This window comes from Ceratina calcarata, unplaced genomic scaffold, assembly GCF_001652005.2.
Source record: "Ceratina calcarata isolate Rehan_Ccalc_2016 unplaced genomic scaffold, ASM165200v1 scaffold162, whole genome shotgun sequence".
In the NCBI taxonomy this organism is placed as follows: Eukaryota; Metazoa; Arthropoda; class Insecta; order Hymenoptera; family Apidae; genus Ceratina; species Ceratina calcarata.
Genome location: NW_017137498.1, coordinates 37,512 through 58,999, shown reverse-complemented (window position 1 = coordinate 58,999; position 21,488 = coordinate 37,512). Strand labels below are relative to the sequence as shown.

The window sequence follows — 21,488 nt, the reverse complement described above, 5'->3', positions numbered from 1 at the left end:
GAACAGAATCAGCCGAATCAACAGAATACATTATATATATAGCAGCATGTAAAATTCGCCGAGTGGCCACATATCTGCTGATATGTAGTTTTTCATTTGTGCGATAACAATTATTAAGAGCAAGTTAAAAAAACTTAAATAGATCGACAGTTATTGATTGAATTATTATGCCTCAAGATGATGAATTAAAAATATTCCAAACGTATGAGAATAAACGCTTCTTAGAATGTTATAAATATTAACTTTTGTTACGAGAGTTTTGATTGACATCAATATTATAGTGTATGTTGACTGTGAAAATTTGAAATCTGATTATGCTTAACTTTAATGACTCGGAGTATGTGATATTTACTAAATGTAACAACTGTGTAGGTTTTTTGGCTGCTATTCGAAGTGTCAGTAATATAATAATTATCAAAACTATTCCAATAAACGATTTTCGTATCGTTATTTGTATTCTTTCGGTCGTGAACTTATTTTTGAATACAGTAGTTTCCGGTGTGCTTTAGCACTTCCTTAGACGGCCATTTTATAAGACGCTTCGCGATCACGTATGTTTGCATATTCGGTTTTTAGCCTTTTTAATTACGAACATTAGTATAAGTTCTCCGAGTGATATAATTTGTTTATAGAAGGATCGACGATGATCAAACAAGAGGAGTGAGTATGAAATTATTCATGGTAACTGATCATGGGTTCCTTGTCGTTATGAAGAATTATACATAGTTAACATAAACCGATGCTAATATTTTTCCAATATATTGACAGTGCAGCTCTTTATAAAACATGTTTTCTAATTGTACGATTTCAATTAATAATTTTTACAAATTATCACACGGTAAACATACAGTACGATTAATGGAAGTATTATCTGAGGATGACAAAAGCATATTTTCTTTAATTCATGTTATATTTATGTTCTTGTATTATATCTTTGAATATTAGGGGTGTAGTGCAGAATAACGATGAGAGAGATCGAAGCAGAGAACGTGATCGCAATAGAAGATCGGAACGACAAAATCGTATAAATTCTACAAGTCGTGATCGCAGCAGAGAACGAAATGACCGAGGTCGAAAAGCTTCAGATCGTCGGATCTACGTATCAAACATTCCGTACGATTTCCGTTGGCAAGATTTGAAGGATTTATTCAGGACTGAAGTTGGGAAGGTTGCTCACGTCGAACTTTTCACTGATGAAAATGACAAGCCGAGAGGCTGTGGTATTGTTGAATTTGAGGATTCGGATTCAGTAAAAATTGCTGTGGAAAAGATGCACCGGTATGATATTAAAGGAAGGAAGCTGGTCGTCAAAGAGGTAGTTAGTATAGTTTGTCAACTCCTTTATAATCATTTAATTAAATGCATGAATTCAATCCTAAGGATACAAAATAAAATATTTGTGTATTTCAGGATTTTGATGTTGAACGTGATAAATATGGACGATTAGCAACTGCCCGTAATAATGAAAGAGTTCGTGATGATAGATTTAGAGATCCACCAAGACCACAAGGTGGTGGGCGCCAAAATATAAATGCGCCTACTGGTGGTGGTGGCGGTGGTGGCGGTGGAGTAGGAGGCGGGGGTGGTGGAGGTGGTGATAGTAAATTCGGAAATACCTATGGTCTAAGTACCCAGTTTTTAGAATCGTTAGGCATTAATGGACCTTTAGTCACTAGAGTATTCGTAGCAAATGTAAGTACATTGTATAATAAAAATTATTACACCTATTTATGGACTATACATATTGATGTGAAACTTAACTAAATACTGTCTTTTATATATAGCTTGACTACAAAGTGGATGAAAAGAAATTGCTCGAAGTGTTTAAGTTAGCTGGTAAAGTACTACATGTTGAGTTAGGGAAGGATAAAGATGGAAAATCCCGAGGGTTTGGAGTCGTGGAGTACGATCATCCAGTGGAATCTGTACAAGCTATATCCATGCTCCATAATCAACAGCTTTATGACAGGCGTATGACAGTCCGACTTGACAGGGCGAATGAACCAGATATGCCACCAAAATTACCAGAAGGTATGTATATTCTATTGTAATAAACATTTTTATATGATAAAGTAAAGTAAACTGAAATTGTAACGTAGGTTTGAAGGGAATTGGAATGGGTCTTGGAGCTGGTGGAAACAGATTATTGGATGTGGCTAGAAACATTCCTAATGTACAAGCGAATAACCCACCTGTTGTGAATCCCATTTCTGCTCCTGTACTGGCTGCTGGAGCCTTTGGAGCTGGCTTAAACAATGTTGTGCCAGCACAATTAGGTAAGCTTTATTGCAAACGTTTATGCAAACGTATGTACAAAAACGAAATTTATAAATAGCTCGTGCATTTACAGCATCTGCGTTAACGAACACAAATGCAGCAGCTCTTCAAGCAAGTCTCGCAGGAGGTTTGAGTGCTAACTTGACCACAAATTCTTTGTTGAGCTCTTCATTGACAAACGAATTGGCTTCTAACTTAAATAACTTCGGCGGAGGAGTCGGAGGTTTGTCTAATTTACAAGCCTCTTTAGCTGGTGGACAAGGCAACAATTCGTTCGCACCGCGAGGCTTATCTAAAATGGACAATGATGTAGGCTTCGGTGGAAACAATGCTTTTGGTGGTTCTAACTTCGGTGGCGGCAGAGATTTTGACGGTGGATTCAATAGAAGTGACAACGATCGTGTACCTGGTGGAGGCGGTGGTTTCGCTGGAAACCAGGGCCAAGGAGGAGGCGGTAATAGGCAAAATACGAACGGTTCGCGACCAATGTCTGACACTATTCTTATAGGAAATGTATGTACATTTTTTTATTTTCCACACGAACCTTAACGTTCACGTGATTTATAATATATGAATGTCGGCAGCTACCACCAAACACAACGTGGCAAATGTTACGAGACAAGTTTCAAGATGTCGGGGAAGTCAAGTTTGCTGAAATGCGAGGCACCGACATGGGTATGGTACGATTCGCATCCGAGTGGGACGCAGAACGAGCTGTGTGTATCCTTTCATTAACAATTTTGGACATTTTTATATGTCGAAAAAGAAATGGCACAAATATTGATTTGAAATACTTGATGTTGGAAAAGTTTTCTTTAATAATACGTTTATAGCTATGATGAATCGGTCACGTATCGATGGCAGGACGATTGACGTTCGCCTGTACTAAAAACAGGAATTACACTCAAGGTAACTTGAATAGAGAAACTTCGTAGAATTTGAGGCTTAACTATAACTTATTGATGCAGCGAGAGGAGACTGGGTGTTCGTAATATCGTCTGCAGGATTGTTCCACTCCTGATGACAATACTTGAAATTCATCCTAGTTGTGTGGCAGAAACTTAGGACAGTGGGTGAGAAGTATCTGTCGTTGGAAGATCAACAGTCGTGTTTTACTTCGACGTTGAAAACACTCATTGGCTGCCGATGATCACCCTTCCTTGCTGCAACTATTTTCATTCGAAATTCTTTTTACCAGATTATCGTTCCTTTTTACAGTGGAAGTCTAATAATTGTTCACTCCTACATTTTTTTCGAGTGATCGACACATAGTTTAGTTGTTAGACTTAGGTTCATAATGTTCTACGTAATCCGTAGGTTTTTCAGTAGATTTATGATATTTACAGTAATTGTCAAGAAAAAATGTAGCTTGTAAGTTTATTTCTTAGACTTGAAATGAGATATAAATCAGTTTTCCCACATTCCGGTTGAACGTGACGTTTGTGGTCGTTCGATCGCGGAGTGGTCTATCGATCAGGGACAGATTAATCTTTCAAAAATAAATATTAACGCGATATAGTTGTTACGGATTTTACGAGCTAAAGTTTATCCATGTATGATAGATACTTTCATGCACAATCCTACGCAGAGATCATGGACTTGTGTCGTTTTGTCTGTGGTATCAGTCGCACTCTATTCTTGTATCTAATACATAGTAAGGTACACCATGGCTCAACAGGGGACTATTGTTTTCATTGTAGTTCTGCAATCTGATCTTTTATTCGTCGCGTCATTATCGTTCGTAGTAACTTGGATGTTCAAGTGCAGTAGAGCATACTAAATTTTAGTTCCCATTAGGAAGGCCCCTTCTCCACTTCATTCGTTCTCGAGAGATTAAGTGAATAAGAATTGGACAAGTATACCCTAAATCGGGAAGAATTTGTCTTACGTATTGTGCATCATGTAATATGTTTACCAAAAGATACAAAACATTTATCTAAAAATATTAAAAATTAGATCTAATCATTTTTAATAACTTTCGATATTTAAGAAAACGGAAACCAACGACCTTTTAGGTCAATTTTATAAATATATTCTTTGGTAAACATATTTCTTCTCGTCATGTAGATTTCGAGGAACATTCTGCGCATTGTATAACACTCTTGTATAACCACGACATCATGACAGTGATTGAATAAAATCCAAATCCGTTTTGACTACAAAAAATAAATACGATGGTCGTTGTGTTTTATTTCTGTGTGGTTGTGCTTCTATATACTTTAAACAGGTTTGTTTTCGGCGTGCATTGGTGTATAGAGGATATCGTTTCTGCTGCTTTTTTTATTTGCGCGAACGAGATTTTTATCAACTGCATCGCACCTCAGAAGAAGAAAGATTTTTATAAATTACATCCTTAGATTTTAGAATTTGCTGTTTATGTTTTGGATCTGTGAGGCATGTAAATACTTATTTACATCGCAGGTGAGATACTTTTCAGGTGATTGTGGTCTTCTAGTCTTCTATGATGAGAAGACATTTCAAGAAGGAACAATTTTTCATTTTGTGACATTGTCAAAATTATCAAGTTATATCTGGAATTCTTCTTCCATGCGTCGTATGAACAGTTCTAATATCTGACTGAAGTCTTTTTGGATCAACAGGTTCCAAGGGGAGAGTCTGAACTTGTGATAATCTGTAGTATTTCATCTGTTAACATCGTTGTTGATTCTTATTTTATTGTAGCATCTTCCATCATTATCGATAAGTCTGTCTGGTTTAAACTATTGCAAGAACTCCACGTTCTGTGCGAATTTTGTCTATTGTAAGAAATAAATATTTTTATTATTGATCGTAATTCCTGTGGTAAGTGGTGGTAAAATACTTTTAAGCTGTTGTCTTTGCCGTAATTGCCAATGAAGTATTTAATATGCGTCTTTACAAATTGTTTAACGATTGTCATCGAATCATTCGTTGTGTGGTTGCCAAATTAACTTGTTTTAACACTTCGAGGACGTGGTCTTTTTTCTTATAATACCATTGCCGTTAGGAGATCCTATATAATATTACAACGCATGAGATCGTGTGCAATAGTTTGTTGTTGCGTTATTTTCGTCGCAAGTGATTGATTCGTTGTATTTTGTTGTTCCATGAGAAATTTTTAAAGACGGACGCTACCGACGATTATGAGATACGTAGGTTTAAACGGCACGTCTCTTCTCCGAACATCGTCTGAACATTCAATTCTCAAATTGTATTCTAGATCTAAAAATAAGATTTTCATTCTGTAGGGTCCGGCAATGTTGAATACATGAACTTCTAAACTTGCGGCTAACACCTTATGGGAAAGGAACGGGTAAGTGATCGATATTTTCAAACAAATTTTTTATAAGTATGTTGTTCTTCCAGGAATGCTATCTCTTCCAATCAAACGGTAATCGAGCGGTAAGTTTTACGATACGGAAATCCATTATTATTTGAAGTAGAAATAAATAAACATCGCATTATATTAATTATCACACCTGTATTTCCACAGTCTTCACATTATAAAACAGTTTATTCTGGTGACTTCGCATGTAAGATACCTTTTTTGTTGCGAATTACCGTCGTAGTGTTTGTGTAAAAATGGCGAAAGTGTGTATGTGAGTAAACGTTAAATTATATTGCAAACGTAAACGGGTTCGTAACATACAAAATTCTTAAGTTATGTCAAGATTGCAATGAAACTATAAACGCTATCATGGAGTATAATTGTGCTACCTGAAGTGTAAAGTGCGGCGTTCGTCCATTCGTCAAAAAAAGCACCTTACTAGAACACCACGCCTATACGTATAATCCTTAAGTATGTACATGTAATTATTTGTAATCTATGTATATTTATCACATTTTAAATAAATTTAAAGATTATAGGATAATGTATATAATTATGAACGTAATCTCGAAACTTACGAGTAAGTAGTGTCTTTAAGTAATACACCTGAAGGATATTTCAATGAAAAACAGCAAAACGCATATACTTGTATTGAAAACAAAAATTTTATAATCAAGAACTTCACTTTTCTTTACTTTTTGCAATATAAAATAAATAAAGTATTTTTTATTACTTTGTTCCACTTTATATCAAAATGCTTATCAGAGAATTGTTTTTATTTCTTTATAGCGTCGAAAATATAATTAAAACTAAATTAAACATTGACAATCTAATGCAATTGAACGAATGATTGAAGATGCTTCGGTACGTCTTCAATGTTATAAATTTTCTTTACTACCCTAGCTGCTAAGCAAGTGAGCGTCGTGTATCTCACAGGATACACCGAGTCGTACGTGGACTTATTCAGTAATAACGTCTCCAGCGTGGAGCCGGATTTATCGACAGTGTCGATGTGAGCACCAGCGTCGAGGAGAATGGAAATGAGATTTGGCGACCAGTAGAATGTAGCCGCGAGGTGTAACACCGTACATCCGTGACTGTCTCGTGCGTTCACGTCAGCGCCAACTTTTATTAAAGCCTTTATTAAATTCGGCGATGGGAAGTTGCAAGTAGACGAAGATTTCGGGCCATCACCGATCATAGTATTCCTGTCGCTGAAAGCCAATTGTAGCACATCTCGATCCTATGCAATAAAACAAAAAGTGATATTATTACTTATAATACAATTTTACTAATACATTATTCCATGTTAACTTACGATATTGCCTTTGGCATTGATTTTGACAAATTCGTAAAGCGCTTGGTGCAGTGCATCATACTCCACGGTACCTTCCTCTGGCATCTCGTGTGTTAATAAACTCGCTAGGTGCAAAGTGGTCACGAGAATTTTATTCAAATCACGGAACTGTGTTTTCTCCAATATTTGTTTTCCTAATTTTACTTCCAATACCTGAAATAACACGTACCGCCCGTTAATTGTCGTACAACAAATAGCCACATAGATATGTGTAACTTTTGAAACGTACTGCTTTCTTAAATACTCGAAGCAGTTCTTCTTTGTAAAACGGTAACATTCTTCGCGCCGTATTTATTTGTCTGACTATTAGGAGATTAAATAATTCGGTGAAACTGTAGAATGTACTTTGAGTTATTGGATCGAGCGGACCAAGCATGGACTGCTGTATGTCCAATGCGTAATTCCAAAGTTCGATGCAACGATTGAACATTCCACCGTCCGCGTACACAGCACCCCTGTACCGGATATAATAACTAGTGTCGGGATGAGCTGGTCCCAATATTCGTTCTCTGATCACGAGCGCTTGCATTCGCATTTCATTCGGGTCGTTTAATAAACTGTCCAGTGCTTCGGGTTCGGTGATTTCTCGTGCGAAGTCATAGGCAGCGACGACCGTGGATGATGTTTGCGATTTGGGCATTACTGGATCGTTCTGATATCTAAAGGCCGCATACAACTACTTATGTGATTTAAAAGCATCGTAAAATAATGAATTGTGCGATTCATAATACAATTACCTCTCGTCCATGGCTTGTCTCCAACACTCAAGCGCGCCCATCATATCTCTTTTTTTATCCACGTACGTAGCGCCCAGTAGTTCTAAAGCATCAATGCGTTCCTTCCGAGTGACTAAATTCGGCACACTGTTGAAATACTCGACGATGTGTTTATGGCCTGTAACGTTAAGATGATTCTGTGGTAATTCGACTTTCGCTAGAGTGTTTCCGCATTGAGCGCAATGAAACACTCTATTTAAGCAATTTAACTGTAATCGTCTTAAGGGAACCTTCAGGGGTTGCGCATGGAACATTCTGCTTTAACCTGTTACTGCTGCCGTGAGGAGCGGCGACATCCCGTAGGAGTCCACGTCCATCCGAGCACCGTGCTCGATGAGCGCCTTCACCACATCTAGATATCCACTTTCAGCGCAGTCGTGTAGTGCCGTGATGCCCTTTATGGACTTTCGGTTAACGTTTGCTCTCAAGGCAAGTAGGAACTTGACGATCTGAATGTGACCTCTGTAACATGCTATCATTAGACATGTGTGTCCCTCACGGTTCGTCAGCTCAATATCTGCAAACAACATAATTGTGATTGATCATTCCTTTCCACCGAGACATGAAAATGCATAATTGTTTCGTAAAGCGGTCGTTCAGTTCATACCTGCTCCGTGAGCTACCAAAAATCTGACGATATCGAAGTAGCCGTCAAAACAAGCTGCTCGTAACGGCGTGGAATGTGTTTTAGTGGTCGCATTTATTTCGGCACCGTTTTTCACTAACAGTTTCACCAATTCCAAGTAACCGGCGGCTGCTGCGCACCACAAAGGTGGAGCGCATTCGATCATTTCACCACCGAACATCACTATCGCAATGTTAGAGATTAATTAATTTGATAAAAAAAATCATTTTGATTGCGAAATAATCAATTTGAAATTTCACAGAAAATGTTTTTTGGAAAGTTCAGTGAAATGCATTTTTTACCTAAACCAGTTTGATTGACATTTGCTCCACATTTTTCTATGAGGTATTCGGCCACGTCGTAGTGTCCGTTTCGACAAGCTATAACTAGCGGTGTCGTGCCATGGCTCGTAGATCCGACCAATTTTACTACTTCATCTTTTTCTCGATGTTTCAGTAATTCCTGTAACAAAGAAGTTACAAGCCTTGAAAGAAATGAAAATTCACGTTACGTTCTTGAAACTTCGCTTCATTTGCTCGTCACGTATAACATCCTGCTTTACTGTTACATTGGTGATATGCCAGAAACGTTTAGTTCTTATATTTCTCTCATTTTCAAAAATCAATTCGCCTAAAATCATTTTTTATTGCAATTTACTAACTTACGCTTGACAGTATGGACCCCGTGTTGAACCGTTTAAACGAAACTTGTTTCTGAACAAATTAATGAGCGAAGCAGTTTTCTAATAGCCGACAACGGCACTTGCGTCAATTTGAATGATTCGTTAATTAATCGTGAATCTTAATCTAATGTCGCGCTTTCGATAAACTGCCGCGAATCACGATATTCTTCCTTCGATGAATAATATGCAAAATGCGTCGACTCTTCTTTTTACGTACTCGCGTCGAATACTCAGCACGATACGTTCGCCTCTTCTCAAAAATTGGTTCTTTTTTAAGTATTGTAAATACTTGCACGCGTTCTTGCCCGACTGGTTTAGTTTCGTCCTCTACTCCTAACCTAACGGCACTTGCGTCAATTTGAATGATTCGTTAATTAATCGTGAATCTTAATCTAATGTCGCGCTTTCGATAAACTGCCGCGAATCACGATATTCTTCCTTCGATGAATAATATGCAAAATGCGTCGACTCTTCTTTTTACGTACTCGCGTCGAATACTCAGCACGATACGTTCGCCTCTTCTCAAAAATTGGTTCTTTTTTAAGTATTGTAAATACTTGCACGCGTTCTTGCCCGACTGGTTTAGTTTCGTCCTCTACTCCTAACCATTCGGTTCTTTGTGCTTTTCAAAAATTCGATTTCGTCAATTTTTCTTTTCACGCCGGTTCTTTGTGTCCAGTCTCGGACTTCGTTACCAAGCAAATCTCTCGTTTAAAATTCTTAATTCTTATATGTATAATATTCGAAATGAAAAACAACGTGAAAATTATTTGTCCACATTCCTGGTGGTGTTGAATAATTAACTTTTTAAACTCTTAAGTCTCCGTTTCTCTCTTTATGACATTATAGCAGTCGATCTATTACATTTATCTCATATTTATTGCACTTGACAAATACTTAGTTTTTTATATAGAACGCCTTCTTGTATAAGTAATTTAACGCAATAAAATAAAAAAAGAACTGCCCACAAGTATCATTGTCGCAGCAGACTTTCGTACAATGTACATAAAGTGTTGACAGTCGGTTGGGACCACGTGGTGGTTGCACGACTCTAATGAGAACGGGTTTGCAGAGAAGCCAAGTCTCACGGTTGCGACACGTCCCGGTGCAAATATACCGGAGAATCGAAAATTACACCGTCGAAAATTGGTTTGCAGAAATCGACTCGTGTATCCTTCACGATTTATGCTAAAAAAGAGATCGATTCGATCCGTGTCAAAGAGTTGATACAAATTGGTTTAGCCGTATCGTGTAACAATTTTTAGTATCAACTTAATAGATATACTAAAGTGCGGATTGGATCAAGTAGATTAATTCATTTAAAAATGGAAACTTCACACACGACAATGCAATGTACAACTGACAATGTCCAATTGCGTTGAAAAAATCCTCGTGCAAATAGCAATGATACCGTTTGATCCTATTGAAATAGCCGATATTTTCGAAACGCTGTAACTGAATCGACAGACGGAACTAGATAGTGCTCGCGCGCGACAATGTACTGACTGAAGCCCAGAACCCCTAACTAGCGCCTAGTCTTCGGAGAGATGATCGTTCACCACCACCGTGAACATATGGGTCCCGTTAAACGAATAATCAGTGACATTGGGGCCCACAACTACACAACCGGTGAATGGACGAAACGTCATCGGTGTTTCGAAAAGAGGCGGGGAAAAGGGAATAGGAGGCGAGACCAACTGGCTCACTTTTCTGATTCATTTGCTTAACCGCTCACTGCTTTGTAAATTTCCCCTTTGTAACCGTTTCCTCTTTTCTTCCTTCATGTCAGATACCGCACCTCTTTTTTACTTCGATTTTTTCTCCTATTTTACGATATGCCCAACTGTTACTCGTTTGCTTAGAAGTTCGTGTAATATACGCGCGGACGACGTGCGTAAAACAGACAACGCGTTCCGTTATCCTACTGACCGATATTTCTTTTCGTGGTCCCATCCGATTCTTTTTAGGCCCGCCCAGTTAAAAAATGTAGGTAACGGGAACAAAAGACACCAAAACATTTCTCTAATAAGAGATCGAACACACTGAACTTTGGTTAACGGTGAACTATGTTATTGGATCGAATTGTCAACACTGATTGGAGCCATTTGCATGGAAAAATATCAAAATTGTATCCTTGTCATAAAAAATGTTTTAATATATTCATTAAGTCATCTGATACATAATGCTAGTACTTGAAGAAACACAAGTTTTCTAGGGATGACTTAATGTAAATAAGAAGTTAATAATTTAATAATTTGCTTTAACAAATAAGTAATATAGTTGTATTCTAAGAAGAAGCTGCGCATAATGGGCTACAGTAGTAATAATAATTTAATAAGTGAACACATGGCCAGTAATGAGTTCGTTGGAAATAGGTTTGCACATTAACGTAATTTTCTTTGTACAGTGATGGATTGTAATATGTTTATCAATCAACTTATCTCCTGTAATAAAACTTGGCGAGTCCTACATACGACTTAATTTTAGCACGCATTCTGTTTTCATTTTGTACCATTTTACAGCGTGCTCCTTGTGCGTGCCATAAATCTAGTTCATCGTGCCTATTATTCCGGCGTACCCTCCTACATTAGAGATTTTAAGTACACTATACACGCGATACGTTTTCTACATTTAAAATGAGGAATATTCTACTTTATCCCGACGACACGTCGTTAATCGCGATATTATGTAGTGATTTCAAGTTAAGTGTAATATCCGGATTGGCACTTGTGGTCTTACGATTTTTGTTTGCGACGATAGAGGATAGATAGAAGAGAAATTTCACTGGACAAATGAAGATTAAACACATCTTTTAATACGGTACACGGTATATAGTACACGGCACAAATGTTGAAGAGAAACTAACTACAATGAGACTGCAGAATGTAGTCTAAAGAAAAGTATCTATATTGTGAAAATCCTAATTGCAAAATTATTTTAAATGATGAATAAGAATATAAATTGTGTCATAAGTAATACGAAGAATAGGTGCAATTTTCAGAAGTGTCAGATGAATTTCACAGGAGTTAATTTGCTTCCTCCCTTTACCAGTTCATTTGATTAATTCTTTTTCTCGAATCCCCTATCAATTATATCGACATTTTATTTCTAGTTTATTAAAATATTCACAGTATTTGTGAAATCAACTGATACATATATGTAAAAACATTCGTGACTATAAACTAAGCAATAAAAAATTCGTGAAATATATTTCGAAACATTTCTATCATACAAACTGTGATGTACAGCTGCTACGGGGATTTCATCGGTGATTCTTTTTCCTCGAAGATTGCGATCTGAATTGTTCTTTCTCCTCAATATGTACATTGTCCTTGAGCATGTTTTACATCCGCATGTGAGTTGAAATATTCCCGTGATTAACTTGTTCACCATACCACAAAATGAAACTTCTCGAAATTCCGTGAATACGTGGCGAATAAGTATACCTTGACTTATTCATAAATATACATATGTATATATATATGTATACGTGCGAGATGAATCACATAATTATTCAAGTACTCGCGTAGAAAACTTTTGTGCCTTATTCAAAATTTTAAAACGTTCCAAAACGTGAGTATAATTTGGAATTCGCGTATCAAATGACAATCGTGATTTTAAATACAAAGGGAAATACGAGTTTATATTGTTTTCAGTTTAATCGTGACTTGAGCAAAATTATATCACTATTGCACAATAATCGTTAATTACGTCAATAATTCCTGCGATATACATAGAAAAGTTGTACAAGTCAAAAGTAGAGTCGACCCAATGTCAGACTATAATTATACACTGATGTTACTACCACAATTAAACATTTTGTAATACCTATATAAAAAATTCGTGAAATATATTTCGAAACATTTCTATCATACAAACTGTGATGTACAGCTGCTACGGGGATTTCATCGGTGATTCTTTTTCCTCGAAGATTGCGATCTGAATTGTTCTTTCTCCTCAATATGTACATTGTCCTTGAGCATGTTTTACATCCGCATGTGAGTTGAAATATTCCCGTGATTAACTTGTTCACCATACCACAAAATGAAACTTCTCGAAATTCCGTGAATACGTGGCGAATAAGTATACCTTGACTTATTCATAAATATACATATGTATATATATATGTATACGTGCGAGATGAATCACATAATTATTCAAGTACTCGCGTAGAAAACTTTTGTGCCTTATTCAAAATTTTAAAACGTTCCAAAACGTGAGTATAATTTGGAATTCGCGTATCAAATGACAATCGTGATTTTAAATACAAAGGGAAATACGAGTTTATATTGTTTTCAGTTTAATCGTGACTTGAGCAAAATTATATCACTATTGCACAATAATCGTTAATTACGTCAATAATTCCTGCGATATACATAGAAAAGTTGTACAAGTCAAAAGTAGAGTCGACCCAATGTCAGACTATAATTATACACTGATGTTACTACCACAATTAAACATTTTGTAATACCTAATCTCTATATTCTAATAGTAGCTACGTTAAGTCATTCTTAATGCTCTTAAATCTTATTATAACATTATATTCTGCTGATCTTGATCTCGTAAATGATAGTGCGATCATACATACGCATATAAGTACATGTACATATAAGTTATAACATTTCAAAAAAATTTGTTAATCAATTGCAAATCCTGTTTGAGAATAATTGTTACTAGTATGCTGATACAGGGAAAAATATAATTAGTTTCCTCTCACGATCCTCCCGCGATAATAAAACGTTTTAGACAATTCTTGGGAGAGAACGTGATCGGCGAGTAAAATCCTTTAAAACTAAGGGTGATCTCACCTAACTCAAACCCCATTCAAAACTAATTAATAGGATTTTGCTCTTACGATTGGTTTATTACTAGTTATATCGTGATTATAAATCTTTGTTTAGAAATTTTGAATATCAATGTGCTATTTAATTCTTTAATATCATCTTTTACAGTAGTCATAAAGACTGCTCCTTTCCTTTTCTTTCGAGGAAATGGCAATGAAGTATGGATCCCGTAATATAATAATTTAGTCTTCCTGAATCATTTTTTCAACATTTTTCGTACGAACAAATGTAGTATTTGTATATTACATATTAACATTTACTGAATTTATCTCGCCGGATGGCCCCTAGTCTTATTCCGATGAGGACTTCGGTCCCCGGCAGTTGAACTATGCCTGATTGACTTGGGATGAAAGGCTCATCTAATTGTAAGAGCGCTCTCAAATGAACGTACGCATTTATTCGAATATGCACGGCATGTTAGTCTCACATGCCGTGTGATCTCAATACTTCTCCGATAAAAATTCTTCACGAACCGCCTTAGACGAGACCTTGCTTTCGACTTTTGAACCTTAAGATTTTTCCGGTATCTCCCGAGGAGTAAGCACGGACTGGTAGCGAAATCGATTCTATCAACTGGCAGGCTGTAAGCCGATATGTGGGAAAAGCCCGAGGAACGACTATTATAGCAAACACTGATTTATTGGATTCAGTGAAGGTTTACTCACGTGATTCGTTTTGCTTGAAACTCTATTAATACAGGATTATGAAGCGACATGCCAGAGGCCCGCCACTCTTCAAGTGCGTTGACCTCGAAACAGTTGTTTCGTTCTATTAGCATGATAATTAACGATACGATAAGAGCAATGTATTTTGTTCTTCCTGATCGAAGAACGCGGCATAAATAAACGTCGTCAGGATGTACGTCACTTGAATACGAACGCGTATTAAAACGCGGACAAGAAATTCTATTTGAAGACCCACGTTCCAACGTTACCGAGTACATCGGGTGATCCGTTAAGTACTATGTTCAACTAAAGTCTGACAGACAAATTCTATTGCAAAATAATATTTATATTTAAGAGATATGATTAAGAACTTTCTACATGATCCTTTAAATCCTACATTAGGACAGACGCATGAACTCTCTATTTTTTGTTAATCATATAAGAAGTTTTTCAATCTTGTATCATGAAGCGTTTTTGATACGATTTGTCTTCATTTCTTATGCAACAGATATCTTATCCAGGTATTCGTTATACACATGTCTCGAGAATTCCATTTAACATGAACTAAAAATATCATGTGTCATGAAATACTAAATACTTACATCCTGTTTTTCCTCACATACAATGGATCAGTGTATCTTCCTTTATCGTTACTCACGAGAAAGTGAATTGCAAGTGCAATCGCTTAAAGATACTCGTTTCACTTCATAATAACCAGGAAAAGTGTACAGGTATTGTGCAGGAGAGCGTATAAGCACAGAGAAAGAAAGCATAGCTATTAACCGCAAGGAATCGTCTATACCGAATACACAGTTCTACAAAGGAAACAATAAAAGAATTCTTTTTATTTTTAAAACTGTGGTATCTTCGTATGCATAATTTTTTTTAGTATTCTATAAATGAAACATGTTTTAAATCAAATTCTGCATTGATAAATATGTAAATATATGCATATATCATGACACGTAATGCGAAAATAACTGCTGCTTATTGTGAATGTGTAACTCAAAAAATAAAAAATTTATGTCGCATCGATTTAATTTCGATATTACAAAAGAATATTTATGAATGCAATCTTTGTTTCGTAATAACTGACCCCACTGGGAAATGTTACACATACGTATTTTGATTGTATAATATACGATTCATTATTTTTCAGCATTCACACGTTATTGCATCGTGCGCAAAAAAGTGTGTCAGATACATAAGTATACATATATAAAATATACATATGTATGAAAGTTTTAATAAGTGGTCTGAGACATGTGAACGAAACGATTTATCATACAATAAGCAATAATTATCAAACAATGTGATGATAATTATTGTTATCATTACATTGCGAATTGCTTAAAAAATTTTTTTATTTTTGTTTTTATAAAATATTCTGTTTTATTCTATGAATTATAATAACAAATTAAATATGGATATGAAAACGAAACTTACCGGTGCAACATAATTTTCGTGATCAACCTCGTGCTCCATTTTCTCTCTCTCTCTCTCTCTCCGTTTAAATGCAATTAACACGTTTGCCAAACTTTTTAAGATTCGCGTTTAGTAAGGTAACTATGTATATCGGAACGACGACACGAATCGCACGGTGATTTAAGGATCACGTGGCCTGTGAACTATAATCCAATCTTTTACGAGACAAACGAAATTAGATCATTCGATTCGATCATTCAATTAGATTCGCGCGATGATGTTATCTTGAACTAACGCAAACGTTTCTCTGCCTTTCTTCCCTTTGTGGTATGAAAAAAGATCCAAACTGATACTTTGAAATAATTAAAACACTGAGTGTATAAAAGAGAGAGTTGATACAGATAAAACGAAAGTGTGTCTCCTTATTGTCACGTATAGTATACCTAATTTACAATGGAGAAAGCATGCGTTTTCAATGATTTGATTTATTCACTGTAAAATTTTAGTTATTGTCCTACGGTAGACAAATACAGCTAAGGAGTTAACAGACAACAATATCGACATTATTAAATATAATAGCTCTATCATTACGGAACTTCGATTGAAAAACACTATCACCACACCTGGTGCGTTTAACTCGATATCAAAACGTTTATGATCGAAATTGAATAATTGACAATTACTTGAAAGGTTCTCAACGATAACCCACAAATCGATCGGCAGCTAATTAAATATCGTTCAAAGAAGTCAAAAGTGTAAAAAAATAACGATATCCTTGCAAAGCCAAAGACTATGAACTCGCCTCCGCGTCCAACTCAATACTGTCCCTTTCTGTCGAGTTTCCTCAGTTGAATTTCTACTGAAGCCAAGTGAAGGAGTAGGAGAAAGATAGACGTCCGGGTAAAAGATATGTATTGGACATGAAAAAGAGAAGGTTCATCGGGTTCGAGATCAGAGGACAGTGGAAATGGAAATTTAAAAGAACGGAAGTACATATAAGGTATTTCATGTAATCATCTACCCTGATTCTTTGAAATCTGTCGACTGGCTAGTAGACGTCATGAATCACATTATTTTTGAAACATTATGACAGAAATATAGATCTGACAGAAACAAACTTAGAGGATATTGCACATATTGTGAGGTGAAGAAGCTCATTCGCATAAAATTAAAACAACAGAATACTTCAACCACACGTGGGACATCCTGTATAAACCGCGAGAAAGTGACCCCTGCGTGTACCGATAATTATGCAACGGCCACAGCAATCGCATAAACGAGCTTATGCATCAGGACACCTCCGTATGCACTTTCTAATTGTTCTTCCTGATCAGCTCTTACTTTGTTGTTACGCAATGGAAGTGTAATCCACGATATTTATGCAAAATATTGAGAACACATGAGCATACGTCGTGCGGCTTTAACGTTGAGCTCAATCGAATAAATAAATTCAATTTTCCGAACTAATTAAGAAACATAGGTTGCTGGCAAATGCTTTTTCCAGGTACTCAAGCGATTTTCGCTAGATCCGTGGAATAATGGAGAATATGTATTGCACACTATAACGCAAAGAAAACACGTAATATCAGATATGTTTACAGGATATTTTCTGCACACAAATGTCACACTTACACAGAATTTCCTCGTACGTATTATAAAGTCATCATCAGAATCATTTTACATTTCAATCTTACTTTTGATTCTTATCGAGATATATCTCACTTCACGTCTACCAGTAAATTGTTATTGTGGAAATAAAATTCACGGATGTTTACAAGTTCTTTTAATACAACAAATAGCATGTTCTCTAAATTCCTAAAATATTTCTAAAATGTTCTTACCATAATGATTAATAAACTTTTAAATTTAGACCTTTCAATAACATCGGAAATTGGTAATATGTCGTATGTCAATGTTGCTATTCAAGCGTGCACATTATAAAAACTTGACGTGCCAACAGACTGTTGTTTACGTCGCATTGAAACAGTCAGCAGTAATTGACTGGAAATGGCCGATTAAGTAATTTCAGATGGAAAAAACCGAGTGAAGGAAAAAGGCTCATTTATCGCGCAAGGCAAGGTAACGATTATTGATGTAGTGTTAACAGATCTTTCAATTAGTGTATCACTATCTTACCAAAATATGTTATTCAAGCGTGCACATTATAAAAACTTGACGTGCCAACAGACTGTTGTTTACGTCGCATTGAAACAGTCAGCAGTAATTGACTGGAAATGGCCGATTAAGTAATTTCAGATGGAAAAAACCGAGTGAAGGAAAAAGGCTCATTTATCGCGCAAGGCAAGGTAACGATTATTGATGTAGTGTTAACAGATCTTTCAATTAGTGTATCACTATCTTACCAAAATATGTTAGTACCTTTGATATATTGATATATGATATAAATTTTATATTTCATTAATTACTCTATTAATTATGAAGAACAGTATTTTTTTTTTATTACTTTGCTAACCGTACGATATGTGAGTAATTGTATAATTATAATAAAATTTTGTAATTCATAGAAAATTACATTGAGTTAAGTAATGAAGTTCTTGGCAATGAGATGTATAGGAATAGCGAACGCTAACACTAAACCTGTTTTAAAAAAATTCAATTCTTTGAGTTGTGTCATTCTAGTAGTATCTGTGTGCCAGTGCCAGTAATAGGCACACGCTTCACGTAGCCATGGGTGAGTGCCACAATGCGAACGTCACACACCAGGCGAGGCGATAACGTCACACAACCGTGATGTATAGAAAAAGTTCATACGTGTAATTACGCGATCGATTACGATGTACCTCATTTGTTGCATAACGTACATACGTTTCCACCGAGGTGCAACAGGTATCACGTGCACGTGTGTGTTTACTATTTATCTATCTTCGTTATTACGTTTCACATGAACGTGAATCCTCTCATGCGGAAAACGTCATACACGTGGGTTGCGTAAAATAATATCCTCAATGACATAATAGCGGAAGCTATCTTGTGCGAAATAGCAGCATTCTGGAACACATCTAGAGCTTCCACAAATAGTTTTTGATGGTACATACATAGCAGATGAGAATTATTACCTCCAGGTTTAATAAAAATAATCATTATAGTAGCGTCGTTCAATCGAAGCTGCAAGTTATTGTATGCAGGGACTTTACTATGAATAACATGATTGATTAAAATAATTAGAGAATATCAATACGATGAGTATTCAAATATTACAATTTCAATGAAAAAAATGAAAAGTAACTCACAAACGTATTGTATAATCAGATATTAGGAATTAGAAATTACGTTACTTTCTAAATGTAATTTCATACTACTTGAACTATCACGTCGCGAAATGTCATGGAGAAAATAATGGTATGCTAATTGTCTTATGTAACATTGATACACAGAATTGCACAGTCATGTTGGAAGAAGGTAAGTCATTAGTAGAGGCATAACTCGGTTTTATGTAAAATATACGTATAACAGAAAACACGAAATTTCGGGATAATATGAGCTTCGGCTATACTGAAATGTAATTTTTCCTAGCTTTGATAAAAAAAAAGACACGAACAATTCTTGTTTTCCTGTCTGCTGTATTTCCATAAGTATTTGTAGATAATTTTAATGAGGAAAACACAGAACATGGTAAATATCGATTAATTCAATGCCAGAGCTGATCGTTCCGATTTCTTTCTCAAATGATCAATACAAGTTGAAAGATCAATATGTATTGGACACGAATGCATAAAATTATTTGGCTCGCATCGAAAATGTGACGTGCTTTATATTCACGTGTCCCGTCATTCTCATGAATATGCGAGTAATTGTTAGGAAATCAGCTCGCTTCACACACTGTTGAAATTTACATCGCGCAAGCACTTAAGAAGTGCAATTAAAAATTGACTATACTTAAAAAGCTGTTTTCGTTACGTTAATGAAACACGTATGAATGAATCATCTCTGTTTGTCTTTGACTTGTTAGTTCCACCACTTTACATAAGTTTACTTTACATTACTACGTTTCTGATATTTATGATTGAGTGGCTACAGCGTGTGTGCATACGTGTTACCTGCCACCATTTTTACATTCTTGTGTTAATACTTATCTCAAGAAGTTATAGAATACTACCAAACATGTTTTCATGTAATAATTCAAAAATACATTAGATATTAGTAAGGCATTGATGAACTGCTATTACAGTATAAATAGTCTTCCTCTTTCGTTATAGTACTTTTTGGAATTAACGATCATTAGTATACATATAATGAAAACGTCATCTCCGTGACGTACATGTTAGTAATGACTTGACCAGAAGTCATAAAAAGATAATAAGGAAAGATGGATATTAGACTGTATTAAGGAACGCATTCTCTACTTTAACATCTAATACAACGAACCACAAATATCATGTATCGATATATCTAGAATATAGTTTTCAAACATGTTATATCCAGTTACTATTAGATCTGTCTACAAATTGAGAAAATTCAATTATTTGTTACAGATGTTGTTAACATTCTAATGTGAACAGTACCGATTTGGTATCAAACCAATTCATCGATTTCGAACGATTCAAAACGAAAACGTAGATAAACGTTATCACTAGTTACATAAGTTTATTTTCATGCAACCATTTTAAATTATAAATGTCTACCTGGACTATAATAATCAGTTTATTTGAAGAGTTTGTTTTATATTCTTAATTCTGATAATCAAATAAGATAACCGATAACATTGATTGTCATCGTTATTCTTGAATTTCCCAAATTCGTTATAATCAATTTTACTCTTCACTGTATAAATCAATTAGACAAATCTCTTTGTATATGAGAATTGCTCTTTGAAATATAATTATGCTTTTAGAATAACAGTGCAACCAATAGGGGATTAGAAATTATGACGTATTCAACAAAAATCGTATGAAGAAGTATTATAAGAAAATGCAACAACAGGAAACGCTGTTTTGTAATGCTATAAAAATTTTATTTTTATTTCTCTGAGAATGAAGTAAGTAATTATAAAAAACGATAAAGAAGAATGCGGAGTAAATAGTTGAACATATTTTATACCTTGCGTCGACGGTCAGGAAATATTTTTCAGAAAAGTAACATGAAACGCGAAATACTACACGTGTCGGGAAAGGAAAAGAATTTTTGACGCGTTTAACGCGAAAATTATTTCGGTAATTGGAACATATAGATTATATCACATACGTATCTAAATCTCAACCCAGATTTTACATCGATTTGACATCGTCACGGAGATGATCTATGTTAAAGTGTCTGTCGAAAGCGGTGCTGAATACGCAGGAAACAAAACCTTGCAACGGGATTTCGTTGGCTAACTGTGTTTCGTAACCGCAATCTTAATCCATTACACGACAGAACTGTGTTCAACACAGATTGCAATGATCCATTTGTGGTAAATTAAGTAACGCAGAAGTACTTTTTCCTCCTCCCTTTTCAAAATAAGTAATATATAAAATATTTTAGTAATGTCCTGAAGATATCTATATATCGAGAAAAACTTCTCTCAAAACGG

The 21,488-nt window shown here is 35.6% G+C and overlaps 2 protein-coding genes and 1 long non-coding RNA gene across 6 annotated transcripts in view; 1 reads left to right on the top strand and 2 right to left on the bottom strand.

Moving 5' to 3' along the window:
- Window positions 1-493: 493 nt before the first annotated feature.
- Window positions 494-4,468, top strand: rump (heterogeneous nuclear ribonucleoprotein rumpelstiltskin). Of its 3 annotated transcripts, XM_018037256.2 has the most exons (10): window positions 494-660; window positions 946-1,318; window positions 1,411-1,692; window positions 1,785-2,031; window positions 2,100-2,276; window positions 2,351-2,500; window positions 2,591-2,790; window positions 2,862-2,997; window positions 3,111-3,186; window positions 3,246-4,468. In XM_018037256.2, the coding sequence occupies exons 1-9, from the start codon at window positions 644-646 to the stop codon at window positions 3,164-3,166; spliced, it is 1,638 nt and encodes a 545-aa protein (XP_017892745.1). In that variant the 5' UTR covers window positions 494-643; the 3' UTR covers window positions 3,167-3,186; window positions 3,246-4,468. The 3 variants fall into 3 exon arrangements, with proteins under 3 accessions (XP_017892745.1, XP_017892743.1, XP_017892744.1); XM_018037254.2 differs by having other exon boundaries at window positions 496-660; window positions 2,351-2,790; XM_018037255.2 differs by having other exon boundaries at window positions 499-660; window positions 946-1,315; window positions 2,351-2,790.
- Window positions 4,469-5,717: 1,249 nt separating this feature from the next.
- The window catches only part of LOC108632587 (protein fem-1 homolog CG6966), a 21,966-nt gene continuing 6,195 nt past the window's right edge, over window positions 5,718-21,488 (bottom strand). The window contains exons 1-8 of one of the 2 annotated variants that reach the window (XM_026819792.1): window positions 15,980-16,168; window positions 8,645-8,804; window positions 8,325-8,525; window positions 7,983-8,234; window positions 7,679-7,835; window positions 7,171-7,600; window positions 6,903-7,094; window positions 6,414-6,827 (exon numbers count right to left, since the gene is read on the bottom strand). In XM_026819792.1, coding sequence (XP_026675593.1) covers window positions 6,414-6,827; window positions 6,903-7,094; window positions 7,171-7,600; window positions 7,679-7,835; window positions 7,983-8,234; window positions 8,325-8,525; window positions 8,645-8,804; window positions 15,980-16,018 — 1,845 coding nt within the window. In that variant the 5' untranslated portion in view covers window positions 16,019-16,168. Of the gene's footprint in view, window positions 6,828-6,902; window positions 7,095-7,170; window positions 7,601-7,678; window positions 7,836-7,982; window positions 8,235-8,324; window positions 8,526-8,644; window positions 8,805-15,979; window positions 16,169-21,488 lie in introns of those variants that run through there. The other variant, XM_018037251.2, reaches the window with a different exon arrangement.
- Window positions 8,811-15,410, bottom strand: LOC113465256 (uncharacterized). The gene is made up of 3 exons (XR_003390097.1): window positions 13,496-15,410; window positions 9,631-12,852; window positions 8,811-9,362 (listed from the first exon to the last, which is right to left on the bottom strand). It is a non-coding gene; the product is annotated as an uncharacterized LOC113465256 (long non-coding RNA).